Source organism: Spea bombifrons, chromosome 5, assembly GCF_027358695.1.
Source record: "Spea bombifrons isolate aSpeBom1 chromosome 5, aSpeBom1.2.pri, whole genome shotgun sequence".
NCBI lineage: Eukaryota > Metazoa > Chordata > Amphibia > Anura > Pelobatidae > Spea > Spea bombifrons.
This window is the reverse complement of record NC_071091.1, coordinates 73,315,860-73,333,855: the sequence shown is the minus strand read 5'-3', so window position 1 is coordinate 73,333,855 and position 17,996 is coordinate 73,315,860. Positions and strand designations below refer to the sequence as shown.

At 35.5% G+C, this 17,996-nt stretch overlaps 1 protein-coding gene across 1 annotated transcript in view; it reads left to right on the top strand.

Moving 5' to 3' along the window:
• Window positions 1-17,996, top strand: part of DOK6 (docking protein 6) — a 192,906-nt gene that overhangs the window by 122,665 nt on the left and 52,245 nt on the right. Inside the window, exons 7-8 of the mRNA XM_053468201.1 lie at window positions 2,238-2,355; window positions 8,838-8,911. Of these exons, the coding sequence (XP_053324176.1) occupies window positions 2,238-2,355; window positions 8,838-8,911 (192 nt within the window). The remainder of the gene's footprint in view (window positions 1-2,237; window positions 2,356-8,837; window positions 8,912-17,996) is intronic.

The window sequence follows — 17,996 nt, the reverse complement described above, 5'->3', positions numbered from 1 at the left end:
ACATGTAGCTGTGTGGTTTAGTGTGTCTGTAAAAATATAAATTTATAATACAAGGTACAAATTCTATGTTGTTTTATTTAGATAAAAGTATTTCAGTAGGCAAAGTGCTGTTCAAGTACCATTAGCTTTCACCATAGGCAGCAAGAGTATAATAACGCTAAAAGTAACTGTTTTCAAGAAAGATATGTTAGAACTATAACAGGTAAAAGAGAGTGGAGCCAATGTTAATACTTTGCGCCATTGTCAAAAACTGCAAATGGCACGTGTATTTTCAAAAGAGGCACATATGACCATTTTCAATAGAGTCTGACACATCCCAAAGCTCTTTTCTGAACTTGGGTAAGTCACTTTTAACAACATAATTATGGTCTGAAGAGAACTGAGAGTGATGTAGAATAGCTTATTACATCAATGCTGAGGAAGTCTGTGTTGTTGGCCATTGTGACTAAAAAGTCACATGTCCAGTCAGCTTAAGAGCTAACTCAGATGGCCAGACTTGACTGAAGTTGCATATCCTCACATGCTAACATCTGCAAAGTAACTTGTGTATATACAAATGAATTACTTGTCAGTAGATGTGAGTACTTACAAATGATGGGATGTAAAAATATAAAAGAAAGAAATGTTATGCAAAGAGGGGTGCATTGCGGTAGGATGTAATAGAATAATATAAGGGACAGTAGAGCCCAACACTGGTTGGGGGAAAAGGGGGCACTCATCCTACCCATCCAAGGTAACACTTTTTTTTGTAAAAACATAGCTAGATAAGCATTTTGAGAGGGTGGTATAAAATGAATGTATTTAAAAATTAATCCATGTTGAATTCAGAGTATGTATTAGCTCCCCACAGTTTAATCCCTTAAGGACCAGGCTGTTTTTTATTTGTTGTACCCTTTGTGACCAAGGCTGTTTTAACACGTTTGGGGTACTCATTTTTAGTTTTTAATTTTCTCCCCTCCCATTTAGTGAACCCACACACGTTATAAATTATTTTTTTCAGGACAAGAAGGGCTTTCTTCAGATCATATAATCTAATTTCCTATAACAAAATTATTAAATAATGTACTCATCTAAAAAACTTGATAAAACCTGATAAATAGATTCTACTATTTGTCCTGAGTTTAGAAATATCCCATGTTTTTTTCTGGAAGTTATTGGGCAGTAAGTACGATTAGCGTTTTGCTATTTCAAAACCATTTTTTCCAAATCTGGTATTTCTGCCCCATGTGCTATTTTGGGTATCTTTGAAGCCAGCTAATGCAATTTACCCCATTAAATCATATATATTGTTTAAAACTAGACACCCCAAGGTATTTAAAATGCTGGTATTTTAACCCTTTCCATGCACTAATCATGCTACCACCCTTTGTCAAACATTTTTGGTGTGGTAATTTATTTTGTTTTTAAATTAAACTTCAGGTATGGATGTACAGTTTCTGGTATATGTCACAGCCAAACACCTCAATATGTGTTCAGCAACATCTCCTGAGTACAGTCATACCAACCGTTCATTTTTTGTGGAGTTGTTTGGGAGGTAAAACGCCACATTTGGGAAGTGCGCATTTTTTTACTTTGACATATGGTCCTTCTGCCACCATGTCCTATTTGGGACATCTTTGAAGCGGCTCAGTTCAGTTTATCTTATAAAATCATATATTTTTGAAAACTAGACACCCCAGACACGTGCCAGGCACATCACTGGTCGGTAACTGACCATTTTTGCATGACATGTCCGGCCCGTCATTGGTCGTTAAGGGGTTAAAGGTAATGGTCAATAGTGGTTATCTGTAATATTTTGGACCATGCTACTAAAGAACAGTTAGGGGATGAAGAGACAGGAAAACTGCATTACTTTCTATGGTGCTGACCCCACATTTATAACTTTGGCCCAGATACATGCTTATGTTGTATGCACTTTATGAGGTGTAAGATTTTAAGCATTTATCCAAGCTGCTTCTTAGAACAAAAAATGGTTGAAAAGTACAAGAAAAATGTGCTTGTAAAAAAAGGTTCTATATAGTTATTATCATTTTTAAAAGTGTCCCTAACTACTTTACCTGTCCTTTGCATACAAATAGCAGCAAATGCCCATGAAAGGCTTTTACTTTGGAGGGAACCTATCCCAATGTTCATACATAAATATTTTCTTCATTTTGAATCTAGTCAATGTTTGTTATTACATACAATGTATATCTTATGAATATAAAGTCAAGTTAAATAACTGTCTTGTATTACAGCTTCAGACTACTTTGACTGAACCAATGACATTGTCCAAGTCCATATCCCTTCCTCGGAGTGCTTACTGGCATCACATCACCAGACAGAACAGTGTTGGTGAGTTCTACAGCTTACAAGGTAAGTGGGTTAAAAATAAAACACTATACCTGTTAGCCTGCTCTATGCTGAGCAGAATTCATTCAAATTGTTTTTTTCTTTGAGTTGGTTGTTATTTGTTTCTTTTTTTTTCATTTCATTTTATCATACATCATAAACCTCAGTGGGAACACTGCTTTTTTCCTATGACATTTTAGCCCCCCTATCATTTTAGGAACTGGTATCATTTTATTGCGGAACTTGTACAGGCAACTTGAAGTACAATTTTAGTATTTTTTTAGTGTCACATTTTATTTAGGGAATGGTGTGGGTGGCAGTATCCTTAGATAAGTCAGTTATCTTTTACATTTCAAAATATTCCAAGTGTGCTAGATTCCCTTACAGCTATAAATGTGTTATTGTATGATGTGTGTATGTTTGCATTGTTGATAATCTTTTGCATTCATCCTACTGATGAAAACACCAATCCTTTATTTATTTTTTATATTCTAGAAACCAGAAAGAATAAGAAAACATAAAAATGGCAAATTGTTACCAAATTCAAGCATTATGTTAATGCAACTTACTTGCAAAATCACAATCTATGCAAAATCTATATAAATATAAGACTGGGTGGTGTTTGAGTCTATTATGATTTTCTAATGTATTTTAGAGATGTTCTTCTCTTTATAAATTCTAAGCTCAGAGAGTGAGGCTAAATTATTTTATGGTTACTAATATAGTAGTTGAAAGCATGTTTAATACCAACACTATTTTGTTCATTCAATACAAACACTAATGTACAATGGATCCCGTGGAGTAGAGTAGGTCTCATGCAGGAGAACAGACTGGAATGGCAAGAGCCACCAAGGTCAGACAGGCCGGGTCAGCAACAGGATGGTATGGACAGAAGTAAAATTAGAAGACAAGGAGCAGGGCAAACAAGCCAGGTCAGTAACAGGAGAACACAGAATAAGTCAAATCGGAAAACAAGGAGCAAGGCTAAACAGTCCGGGTCACAACGGGCTAATGAGATCAAACTAGAGCAGCAGTACTAAACACGTCTTACACCAACCAAGGGTGAAATAGGATGAACCAATAGTGAAAGTCCCGCAGGCAGCAGGAGCCGAGAACGAGGCACAGGGGGTCAGGCAAGGTCATACAAGGCCATACATACGTGTCATTCAAGTGTGCGCATAGACGCAACGTCACGTGACTGCACATTCCCCGACGGGAGAGAGCCTGGTCAACAAGGAAGCTGCTTCATGCGGGGATTGCAGCCGCCAGAGCAGCTTGCAGAGTTTGAAAATGGGAAGTTGTGGGACGCGAAGACAGGTGAGTCCTAATAGACAAGCTCTTGGCCCAGTGCAGACAAGCTCCTTAAAATAAGTTTTGAGGTAACCTCAGTCCAGTTGTGGAGGTACTGTAGCACCTAAAGCCAACTTAGGTTGTTTTGTGTGCGCTTCGAGAGATGTTCTGTTTTATAGTTACAGAATTTCGGTACTTTAGTACTTTGGTACTTTTTTCCAAGCATACAAATATAACCTTAAATTCACAGATGGTGTATATGTTTCCTATATATCAACAATATGTCATTTTCACAATAGGAGTGAAGTGGGTGTTGCCTAATGACACTTCCCTACCCAAAGGAAGAGAAACTGATACCTAGGGAAGCAGTTTGTATATTCACCATGTTTTCATTTCTTATTGAATCAATGACAATAGCTCCATTAGTGCTTTTTTGAATCTTATCACTGCCCATAACCATTCTCATACATTCTTAAGTGCACTCTACTTTCTGTGTTGGCGGGTTAACCAAAATGATTAGAGGGCAATCTGCATAACTGACAACAGGCCTACACCAGTGGATCCAGTGTGAATGGTACATTTGTTCTATTTATGGTAAACAAGCCTCAGGTGAACAAAAGAAAACATTTACATTTATATGCTACTTTCTATATCAGTTAGATAAGGGACATAGGGCCTTTTGTTATATATATATATATATATATATAAAGGGCAATTTAATTTCTAGGATCAGCCATTATATGTATTGCTTTTCTGCATGATATCATAGTTATATATGCTGCTGTGTACTGAGTCCTGGGCACCGCTCTATTTAGTGTGTTATTTAAATGGAGCAGTACAAAATAATTAATCTTCATTGATTCAGTGTTGTATCTGTTGATATAGCTTATGGAAACAGGATAGCTTTGGGGTACATGTTTAACTAAATGTTGCTTATATATTGCTTTATGTAAACCAAAGGATACTGTGTTTGTTTGGGATTTTAGTTTCCACTAGTATTCCATTGGGTTTAATTGGATATTATCCAAGCCTTTTATATTAGGAAGTAAAACTAGTAGCCCTCTTTATATTACTTAATACTTTTTTATATGAATGGAAAAGTTGTTTTTAGAATTTAGAAAAATATATAAAAATATCAAGAATAAACTAATTATAAAGGTTTTTATAAAAAAACTTTATAACAATCCAGCTATAACTATACTAAAACATTTGTATACATTGATGGGTTTATAGAAGTGTTTATTTATGAACTTTCATTTGGATATTTTGAAGCACCCTGAAGAAATGCAAATCTATCTGGATTTTTAAATAACACTGGAAAAAGTAAAAGAACATTTTAACCAGACAACATTGGTATTAGTCAGTTATGACCTTACAAACCTAACTTAGCATTCTTAACCCCAAGCCACCAAGGTGACAATAGTAACTACTTTTCCTGTAAGCAATATATTTCCATTTACCATATGTTTAAACAATTTTTCAGATATTTTCTGTCACTCTCGCTGAAGTTGAACCCGTGTCGCACCAAGCACTGTTTTTTTTAAAAAAAAAATACAAAGTCTGTGGCTTTCATAACCCGTTCTGTTTCAGCACAGATGGACCAATTTCCCATTTGACAGTGGGGGCTCATTACATATGCATACATCTGTTCCTGATAGAAGTGGGAGGTAGATTTGGTTGTAAACATGTACTGAGCGTAGGCCCAATTTAAAACGCACATTTTTAGTATGTTTTATTATATTGTTCATGCAGTAAGTCCTTTCTGGATAGTCCAAAAGAAGAGTCATTTCTATTTCAGTTCCCTTTTGTTGACTGGTAATTTGGCTCTCTTCAACCCACGACAATCATGATGACTGCAAGTGAGATATGCTTATAATAATTAACAAACCCTGTGATGTGACTCATGTTAGCCTTCTGTTACTTCTTGACGTTTAAACGTGATCCAATCCTATGTTTGCAAATGTGATGCAAATAAAACTAATTGCCCTTAAGTGGTTTTATGATCACCACCAATAACAGCAGTAACCTTTTTTGCTTTTACTGCGGAAACACTTGTACGCAGGATATTACAAGGCAATATGACAAGTAGCTTGAATGTTCCAAAAAGATTATGATGCTGAATACCTCTTACCTATCAGTCATCAGAACCACCTAGCGGAGTAATGGTTTTTAAACTAATCTCAACACCATTTTCACTCTGTATGACCACTGCTTAGAGGAATCTTTTGTATTGTATTCCATTCTCAATGTCATAAACCTGTGTTTTTTTGTTCATTGTATATTACCTACGTAGATATCATGCCATCCTGTTTGGCTAAAAACACTTAAGCTATGGCATGTCTATGTCTAGATTTCAAATTCACTAAATTGAATGGGCTGATATAATAATGCTGTTTTTATTTTAATACTTCTTTGTTTTTCATACTATCAATAAATTTGACAACCAGCTTCTTTGAAAACAGAGTAAATTGATGTTTTTTTTTTCTTTTTTGAGTAGTTGATATGTTTATAGAGCAAAAGCATCTTCTGTTTGTGTCAGATACCGCAAAATAAAAGCTTAAATGTCCTGATTCATGTAGAGATGCTTGTGCCCTCTTTCTCTTCTCTAGATTACAAGTAGAGAAAGTAGGAGAGAGAAGACATGGAAATGTGATTACGCAAATAAATTACTTCTAAAAGTAAAAATCCATTAAAGGAAGGCTGCAGTGGCAGCAATTTATCTTCTTGTAGCAAATCTGGGTGATACTTTAAAATAGGGACAAGACATATTTATACAGTCTTCTACTGTGAAATCATTGTGTTGTTTTGTTCATGCTAAATGTTTAGACTTTTTTATTTCAGGAAGAAGGGGTTTAGAGACTGTTACTTTCCCTGTGAAGGCTACACTTTGTCAGGCGTCTTTTGACTATGGTTTTGCTTACTAGGGTAGAAAGTTCCTGGTTCAGTGGGACATTGATTGTGAATGCAGATGCTTTTCTATTCCTTATGTTAGCTTGATATAGTGATCTTTAGGTATGCCTGGTCTTGCTTTTGATGGAAATGATTTGGTTTTAGAAAATCTCTTCAGTGTGCATTGTACTGCCCTCTTTGAAATATTCAGCTTGGCTGCAATTTGGATCTGGAATGTTTTTCAGAACATGTCCTAGAATTGCTTCACTAATCACATTTTTTATGATCACAAAAGGATGTTTAAACTGTCCTTAAATGTCCTTCATATGCCGTAATAGGAGCACTTGCATGAGCACTAGTAGGTGCGCTAGCAGAACAATATTAATAGAGTTAGTGTCAGGTGTTAATTATTAAACAGCAAATAAAACTCACATCTGTGCTATGATGCTCCCTTTAAACTGAAATATAGAGTGTCAGAACAGTTTTGGAGGGGGCAGATGGAGGGTAAAAAGGGGATTCATATAAATAATATTTTCATATAAAGGTTTATCAAAGCAATAAAAAATATTTTTATCAGTTATAAATTATGTATTTCTCAATAATAATATCAACTTATTACAATATTTTACAACTTTTTAATAAAGGATGAATACATTTTTTATATAAATTTATAAATAAATAACCTAAAATAAAAATAACCAAAAGGGCAACATACTGTTTATGACTAAAAGGGGGTTTATGTTGAGGGGTTTATTTCTTCATTTCAACATCTAGTTGTTTGTGTGTTGTTTTATTTTTTATTTGTTTTACAAGAACGAATACGGAATCAATTGGCAAAAATTGAGATACATCATGCATTTCTTTGCTGTTTTTTTTATTTGCTATATTGAAACTGTATACAAATGTATAAAGAACAAAAAAACATTTTTTGTACACGTTTGAAGTTAAACCTAATAATGAGCACTCGTGTTCACTCAGTACTGCAGGCATGTATAATCTGTTCTTTCAAGGCTGAATAAACTTAGCTGGCAGTTACATTAATAGTAGGCTTTCTCAAAGCAGCCTGGCAGCCAGTGTCAACAGAGAAGGCCAGCTGGAAAGCGGCTCAGCCTCACATGCAGTCATATCTGTATGTATCACTACTCTGCATACAGTATAAAAAATATTTAATATTTTTTTTCAATTTTGTTATGTTTTTATTTACAAAAGTGATTATGCTGAAACGTAAAAATATGTATATAAAAAGACCAAGCAACATAAATATCAGTTGATAAAATATAGTAGAAATTTGCAGCTTAAAAAATACATAATTTTGGGTTACTTTTAAGAATTAAGTTTGGAGCAAAGTTTGAGAATGGTTTTACGCCAATGACAGTATTCTAAATGTTGCTTTGACGACGTTATTACTTTTCCAAACCTTGTCCCAGAGTCACTTTTTTATACATCTCTCATTCTGTTGTATATACAGTATTTACAATTAATAGATTTAATCTTATTGAATTTACTTTAAGGTGTTGTTACTCATCAACAAATTTATTATGGTGTCAGACATATTAATGAAATCAACATTGGTCATTTTATTTTTTCTCAAAATGGCATTACACCTGTAATAATAAAAGGTGTCAACTTTCCAGGGGATAACCTTTCACCTATACATTATACTGGCAAACTGGCTAGAAAATGCATAGGAGAAAATAAATTACATACCGGTATTTAAATCACCCTCCCCTATTATCTCCATGTCAGGACTAAACCAGAATAAGTATAAACACAGTCCATGCTCACCCACAAGTTCTCTCCACATAAAATGTTGCACGTGCCATCATGATTACAGCATTCTGAGAGGGACATATAAATGGGGTAAAATGTGACATTAAAATATTATTTCTGTGCAGCTTTTGGACATTTAGTAATAACAGGCATTACATTTCTATTTTGTTGTAAAAGTGTTACATTTAGATAAGGTAGAGCAATAGCCTTAAGCATGAATTATTTCATTCTTTTTGCTAAAAGTAACACACCATTCCATTATTTTTTTATACTTAAAAAATCAGTCATACAGGTTTATTATTTTAATTGAATTGCTTGTTTTCACATAACGTTTGGTTGCACCTCAAATCCAAACTAGGTTGCTAGGGAAACCAAATCCAAATTTTTTTTTCTCACATAATAACTTAAAGCATGCACCTGTGTCTCAAATTGTATAAATTAACCCAGGCAGTAATTTCGTAGTGGAAGTTCAGCAATAGGCATAGTTATGATTATCCAGCACATGTATGTCTGTAATTTTGTAGACATTTACAACACAATTTTATTTGCTGCATTAGGGTGTCTGATGGGAGACGCTTCAGACTTCTTGGTTTCTTGGTCACGGACTGATGACATCAAACCAGGGATGCAGGTACACTACACTATGTTTATATATAATATTCTTGGAAGAAATATATTTTATTTAAATCTTTAGATACGGTAATACAATACTTGTTCTTAGATAATACACAATTATGTTTTATTTTAATATGCAGAATTTAAGATTTTATGTCTTAAATGAAAATACCTATGTGATGAATGAAAACTATTCTAAAAAATGAAGTTTTTAGAAACCAACAATTAAGACTGTCCTCATATTTTACAACTTAAAAAACAAATCTCTAGTTTTAATCTGTCTCCTGGATCACATCCTACCTTTCTTACCAGACACATAGCTAGAATTGACAGGGCCCTGGTGTGAAAATTTCCCTTGGGCCACACGACTTCACAAGCAACATGTCCCACAGTGCCACCTTAAACAGTTGTGAGTGCCACCTTTAACACCAAAACAGCCTCCAAATTAGCATGTCTGTGCCATCTTAGCCCCATAACAGCACGTATGTGTCATGTTAGCCCCCAAACAGCATGTATGTGCCATCTTTGCCCCCAAACAGTTTTACTGTGCCCCCAAACAGCTTGTCAGTGCCATCCTTGCAACCAAACAGCCTGCCTGTGCCATCTTAGCTCCCAAACATGTCTGTGCCATCTTTGGATCCGCCCAATGGAAGCAGGAAACAACTAGAGGTAAAAACCTTGCTGTAAAAGCGAAGCTGTCTGTTCCATCTTTGCCAAACAGCTTCTCAGTCCTCACCACAAAGCTTGCCTGCGCCATCTTTGCCCCCAAACTCTTACGCATTCATGTTAATACACACTTACGCATACATTATCATTATAACAGACACACATACATACATACATACACACTGCCTTACCTCAAACGCAGCAGTGGCAGGCGCAGTGAACATGTTACACTAATTTTATCCTTTGGTTTTGAGTACCACCTGTATGACATCTTTCTTACTGGATGTCTGCATGATTCTTAAAACGTAATCTCTCCAAACCTGAATTTCTTATTTTCCCTCCCTCCAACGCTAACATTCCTTCAACAATTCCCCTCAATGTCCCCACATGCTCACTGCCTTGGTTTCATTCTTGCCTCACACTTTTCATTCAACCCTCACATCCATTCAAAAACTTGCCATCTCCATCTGAAAAACATTGCCCGCATTCGCCCCCTGCCTAACACAGGATATAAGCTAAGGCTCTTGTTCATGCCCTTGTTATCTTTCAGCTTGATTATTGTAACTTTGTCTTAGCTGGTGTCCCTCATAACCTTCTTGCCTCTTTACAATCCATCATGAATGCTGCTGCCCAACCTATCACCTCTGTCAATCGCTTTACTGGGTGCATCTATGCTTCAGTATTCCTTTACAATGTCTAACTCTTACTTTCATAATTTCAAAGCTCCCCCTACTTGTATATTTTCACTCATCTCCAAATAGAAATACAAAATCTCCTGACCTCTAGTTTTCATGCATGCTTACAAGATTTCTCAAGGGCTGTCCCCTCTGCTTATCCATCTTTCACCCCTGCCTTCAGTCCTTCAAAAAATATATGAGCATGTTAACTCTCTTCCGCCCACCTACCTTTAACTCACCAGTCCTGCCTTTCCACAATACTTATGCCCAAAAATATTATTATTATTATTTTAACTATTGTGGGTGGTCCATCCCTAAGGGTGGCACTTTTACCTTTTGTGTAATCTAATCTAACTCCTTCTAGATTGTAAACTTGTTTGAGCTTCTCTTTCACCATTTCTGTGAGTCAACATGTCATACACCGGTTGTTATATCCTGCTTCCCCATCATGTATATGATGGTTCTGTATAAAACAATAAATATTAATAAAAATCACTGCAATCAGAATGCATTCTTCTTCATCTTGAGTCAGGGTAGTAAAAGAGTATTACTGATTGAGCAACAGGGACTTCTGAGACTTCAAGTAGGATTTTGCTAAACTTGCAGGATCCTGTCAAGATAAATTAAGAACATAACCAGGATTATAATTCTTTAAGAATTAGTGGATCCTCTCCATGTGTGCTTGCACAATCTCTGTTTAATGATTCATGGTATCTCATACATAAACCTATGAAATGAATTATTAATAACTAGCTAATTTGGATAAAATATTCTACAAAAAAAAGTTGGGGACCTTGCACGATAAAAAATAATTTTAAATTTATGCAAATGAGGTCTCAAGAAAAAAGTAACATGCAGCTCAAATACCTTAAGAAAGAAAATAAGCATTACCAAAATGTAAGTAGAAACATAGAAAGTGACGGCAGATAAGAATCATTCAGCCCATCCAGTCTGCCCAACTGTACTATGTACAATCATGCTAACAGGCCACTCAGTCAAAAACTTTTTGATTGATTGATTAAATTGATTGAATCAGTTGTGTTCAAGCAAATAAATAAATAAATAAAATTCCTGGTCTGTGTGCATCTTTAAGGCTTTTGGTTTAACTTTTTTTTTTCTTTTTTTTCTAAATTATTTGTATTAGAGTTTTGAGCAATATCGCAGGTGCAGTGAAGAAAAAGAACAATGCAACAAATCTTTCAGGGACAGAAAAAAACACAAGGCATAGTAACAGATGTATTGTCAATATTTTCTCAGTTAACAGTTTTTTATGCCTGCCAACACAGTGTTTTATGTCCCACTGTTAGTAGTTAATGTGTAGGCAAGTTTAAAAGGACAAATCAGAATGGACTGGCCCAGTCTGGGAGGCTGAGCTCAGTAGGCCTATATAATGAAATATTATATGACCCCACAGTAGTAGCATGACAGCTTGCACCATTTGCATGCAGAAGGGAGGCCATCAGCCGGAAAAGTTAAATGTGTATCTATTTAATACAGCATATTATGATTTTTTTCATAAAGCATTGGTATTAAAATTGTACATGCCCCTCCAGACCAAAAGATGCCATATGTCCCCTGGCTAGCCCTATAGTTTTGACTGCCCTAGGGAACAGGGCTTTAGAAGATGTTTTATATCACTTTGTGACTTAGTAAGACTTGAAGAGGAATAATGTCGTTTATACCATTTAATTGGTAAACACATTTTCTTCTATTTCTATACACATAATTAGGTTACGGTTAGAAAAACAGCTCAATGAATGCGTTAGGACATATCTTACTTTACCTTGTCCAGGGGTTACTTAAATTCCCTTGCATTTTAAATATTAGTGGATCACTTTCTATTTTATTTTACTGTTGATACTAGACACATACATTATGCGGGAAGGGTAATTGACAAAGTATATGGCAGCGAAGCAATAATGCAGATGTCAATAAATGGCTTGGTGCAATCTATCAGGCTCATTTCTCAAGCCGCATAGAGATACATTAACATTAGTGTCAAAAAAGCAGATTTTTGCTTGGCAAACCAACTTCCTTTAACATAAAAAGAAATAACTGAAAATGGATGCACCATTTATCATTAATGATTGGGCTGCCAATGATTGCATATTTTACACTTTAATGAATAAGCATATAAAAAGCTGATGGTGGAACCTTGTTTTGAATATCATTTGCAAAGTTACTGGGTACTTATAACCAAAGAACTTGTTGTATTCTGTGACCTATTTTTTTATTGTAACCTCAACATTAACTACTTCCTATTATATGGTTTGCACTGAAATTACCTGTTGTACCTGTTGTTACAAAACCCTTCTTTTGATTATGCAGGTGCATAAGCACTGGATTTTTCCTCACACTGGGCACTAAAAAACTGTTGCAGATAAAAGTGCTGTTAAAATCAAGGCAGTTAGTATTTACTGCTTTTAGCTTAATGACCTATCTGAATTTTTCAGTCCTAACTGTCCCCATTACTTTACATTTTATCTATACAGCACCATCTGATTCCACAGGCCTATTGAGCTTTTATCCCCATTCATGCTCCTTAAGGACATTTTATTATTTAATATGTTTCTTGCGTGCACATGGGCATAACTAAGAACTCTCTGGCTATGGATGTCACAGATGATTTACAGACCTCTGATATAGCTTTTTGGTTACAAGGTTTAAGGTGTGATATTTAGCTGTGTCCACTTCCCACCCATTTTACGGGTTGTTAAACCCAACAATACAACTGCCTCCCCCCAAAAAACACCCTCTTATACGTCCCCAACAGGTAGGAGGAACCTTCACTCATCTTACCTTGAAATATAGGTGCAAAATATGGTCCTCTATAAAATGAATTCAATTATCCAGAAAATAGGATCATATAAGTGCATATTGGTGACAGCAATGTCCTATGTCCATGTTTTATGAATGCACTCCTTATCTTAGAATCCTGATTTTGAAGAGAAATCTTAATAACATATCCCTGATAATCCTGTTGAAGATATGATACTTTTGTAAATCCCACATTTTATAAATTACATGATGTACAGTATATGTAATAACGACAAGACTGACCATTAAATCGTTGTTAATATCAAGTTGTCATACATCCGTTATTACTGCTTTTGTTCCCCAAATAAAGAAAGAAATGCAGATGGGATTATTTCCTTAACAATTTTTTATATATATCTATTGTATTGTAGATAGTGGATTTCATATTTTTAGTATTCTTACAATTCTGTGGAAATTTTCTCTTCACATTTTAAGAGATAATCCATGTCTTCTAGATCAGTTTGTACTAGCCATGTTCTTGGATAAAGTGTATGTTTACAGAACCCTGATAGTTTCAGGTTTTGTTATGCTTAGATGGGTTGATATAATTCTGACTGTGATTAGACTTTAAAGATAAGTGTTATATTCATTTTTATAGAGACATGCTTTGAACAGCTTCCTCAAAATCTCAGTAGTAGAAAGAATCTTTAAACATGATATATTGGAATCGATTGTGTGTCAAACTCTATTTCAACATTTATTTTTGTTTCCTTTGTTCTACCTTATACTTTGTGGTGAAGTGGTGAATGCCTTAAAATTCAGATATATAAACATTATATGTACATTATGTTTTTAGTTTGATAGTACAATACAAACTATTCATATATTGCAAATAGAGATTAAGCCTTAAAAGTAGAACAGAATAACTGAATTTAGCACTAAATGCTTCTTTCACCTATTTGTTTTTATTTTCCATCATTGCATTATTTAGATTTGATTCACCAAAAGGCATACAGACAAGTTTGCGGCATTTTAAACTTTGACGACGCCATTATTTACCCCCGCCCCCCCCCCCGGTGCTTACCTTTAAAGAGTCCTGCGGCGAGTCTCCCTGCTCTGCCATGGTGCCGTCTTGTAATGCTGAGCGCCGGAAATTGACGCCACTTCCGGCGCCCAGCATTACAAGCCGGCACCGAGACCGAACAGGGAGACTCGCCGCAGAGGAGAGAAAGAGAGGGGCGCCGAGCGGGTAAGCGAAAACCACTCGGCGCCCCTCTCTCTCTCCTCCGCTTCAAAACGAACAACAAAAAAAAAAACGCTTGGGGCGGCAAAGTGCCGCCCCTTCTAAAGTGCCGCCCCTTCTAAAGTGCCGCCCCTTCTAAAGTGCCGTCTGGGGCAATTGCCCTGTATATAGATGTTGCAATTTGGGCTGGGTTAAATCCCAAAAGTGAGTTCCTCTTTAAGATCATGGTACATTTTGTCCTCTGTTTGATTCTTTAGATTTTTGAAGGCAAAAAAGTCCAAGGTTTGAATCTAAAAGATTTCTACGTCTTTTGTAAACCCAATAAACAATTGCACATTATGTTTTTCCAAATCTGGATTCCCTGCCTCTTCTCTTGAAGGGGTTAATATGATTATTTCAGTCTTTTACATTCCTTAGAGTTGTCTGATTGACAATTGTGCTGGAAATGTCGGGGGGGGTCTATTCAGCGAGTTTAAATGAAAGACCAAGGTAACATTTATTAATATATTTTTTAAGATTACATATGTCATGCATGCTCATACAATTAAAACAAATTGCTAAGTAAATGTTTAAAGACAATTTAAAAAAAATACATTTCAAAACCACTTGAAAAGATCAGCGCCAATTTCTGTGGTTACATTAAATTGACTCCTGTGCACAGTTCACAAGTTATCTTTTATGACTCATGGCAAGCCAATTAATCATTAATTATAAAAATAACATACAATAGAAAAAAATGTATAGTGCTCTATATAGTTTAATCACTCATTATAACGAATTACATTTATAACAGCGAACAACAACTGTAATATAGCTATTTATTAAAACATGAACCGTAATTATTTTGTTATCCTAGAACAGAGGCTTTTGTAAACAACTGGATCCCTGGCTGGGAATAATTTGCAGAGGGGAGAAATGAAATGTCACACCAATTATTTGGCTGTAGAAAGTGTGAAGAAAGCTGACTAAGATTATGGCTCAAATCCCAATGATTGAATTACACAAATCTTATCTAGTTTCTTTCCTCGCTGTCATGCTGTTGTCCAAAAAGTTCAGCAAAAAATTGATTTCAGTCCTGTTAAAATGAATGAAATGCATATGGAATGAGGTGGTCGTTATTTAAATATTTACCATTTAAGCCATTTTTCCTTTTTATTTTTTTTAAATAGCCATTAAACTATAGATGTGTGAATATTGTATTTTTTTTTTATAATTCTGAGGTATAACTATTATTGCTTTGTAATTACATTATCCTATTAATGTTGATTCTATTGTATGATTATTTTGTTTAAAAAAATGGCCTTATTACCATAGCAACCATCATAACTGTCCAATCATCGATTTGGTTAGTTGAACATCATGAGAAATATAATAACAGGACTTTGAGTGCCAATTTTTAGCCACAACTGTTTTTTTTGTTTGTTTCAAGCAACACTGCTAGTTGATTAGTAATAGTAGCTAGTAATTGTAAAATGGGTTTTGTGGTGGGGGGGTACACTAAGTCTACAATACAAATTCTACATTTTGTTGACTGCATCCACAATAACATTAAGCCAGCCATAATGCTAGGTGAACCCCAGACTGTGGTTGCTGTGGCCTTCACTAAACACTAAAATTTTTTGCTGTTGACTGCAGCTCCCATGATTATTGGCTGAACACCATAGGAATTGTTGAGTGGGGTATTTTTGGCTTATCTTTATCACCCCAGCTATTGTAAACTAACGTTTCCAGGTACATGCTGTTTTTTTTTGTTTTTTTTTCCTATTAATGGGTAACTAACGTTTGCCTCCCACCAGAAAACCCCTCGCTTGAGCTAACAAAGGAAGGCAATGGTGAGGAGGCAGGGTGGTGTTGGTGTGGGAAAGTTGAAGAGGATATTTTGCCCCCTCCCTGGAAAAAATCCTGTGGATGCCCATGGATGAATATGATTAATATTACCTAGAATCATGTACTGGATAATCATCAGTATGAAGCACAGCATTTAATAAACAGTGGAAAATGTTCAGTGGAAAACTATTCAGCAAACCACAGCTATAAATGGCAGTTGTCTTCCCTAAAATAAGAAATATCCCTTTGTATGCAGATTATAAGAGAGGATGATGTATTTGGTATGATGTCCTTTAACATTTCAACATACTGAAAAAGCACAGTTTCTATAATACTATGGATTTAATGGTATGCCCATTATATGCTAAATAAACTTGAAAACTGCACTTATGTTTACATTTTTGGAATGCACCGTATGGTAGATTTAAAGATATTTGTAATAAAAGAGCTACACTTACTTTCCCGTCTCTTTTGCTGATCAAGGATCCCCACATTAATGGCTTTTTTAAGTCTGTCATATATTTAACTAATACATAAAATAGGGTATAGGAGGAGGTTAAGCTGAATGTCAAACTGTGACCAAGGAAACTGTGTTTGACAACAGGTAGACTTAAATATTTTATTTCAAATCTGAACTTTACTATAATTTGTTGAAAAGACTAACGCTGCATATATCAGTTGATTAATGCCAAGTTTATTTTGGGGATACATACTCTACAAGTGGCTATGTGACCAAAATCAGGATCTTCTTTGGATACAAAACAGTTGTTACCTGAAGCCATTATTGTCATGCTATCAAATAGTATAAACATGGCTTTAAGTCATGTTGCAATGAAACTAAGGTTCAGCTAATACACCACTCATTTCATTAGGTGACAAAGGGATTTATTCACTAATTATTTTACCGATTAAAGTATACATAACCAACTTGACCCTTAGAAAAACTTGCCAGGGTTTTCCCTTAATAATGCCTTGTTAAGTAAGTAAAATGTTCCATCTCACCAACACACTGTTTTGTGAGTTAGAGGGGCACTCCAGCCATCAGATGCACTTTAATGCATATGATACCCAAATTTCCCTTTTAAATTAACATCTGTCCCTTGCAAGTGCATGGAGGTATTCATAAGAACCCCCACCATGCATTTTCCCTATTTCCTGGCCCCCTTCTTGGTTTGGTTGATCACAATGTAGAATACTCATCACCAGTCAACTCTAAAGCTGGTTCATGTGAAATTTGCAAGTGACACTGATGAGACTTAAATTAATTTTCAATTGGAGGGCGTTACCTTGAACTGGTGCTAACTGCAACCAGCAGAGCAATGGTGTTCAGCAGCTTACACAAATATATTAACAGACTCCAGTTTACATGACATTGCCCCTGCATATGTACTTTTTATTGTCTTAAGATTTATTTAATAATTCAAACAACATAACATGATACATATTCTATTGCAGCAATCTTATTACCTGAATGATGCCGTTGTAACAAATAAGTTGTAGGTTTTCACAGATAAGTAGATTGGCATGCAATCCCTTTAAGCCCATAACAGAATTGGTTCAGAAAAAGCTCTTCTTACATCCTGTGTCATTGTGGGTCATAGTCATACCTGGGAACGTCTAGACCTGTGTCCTGGAGCTATCCCTCTTCTACTGCTTATAGGATCTAGAAAAGGTTGTGGCATACTTATGGGACAGGGAGTGGGCAGAACCTGGGAAGGCGACTGTGGTCAAACCAAACACACTGACCTAGTAATCAGTTTTGATTCTTGACATAACTCAGTGAGCTCACATTCTAATTCAAAATGTAAGGTCAGAGAAGAAATATTCGGCTCTTGCCCTTGAAATATCTGGCAACTGAGACTGCCTCAAACTGCCTGAAACTTGCCCTGGACCATGATTTCTTGTGATTGATATGATCAAATGTAGCACCT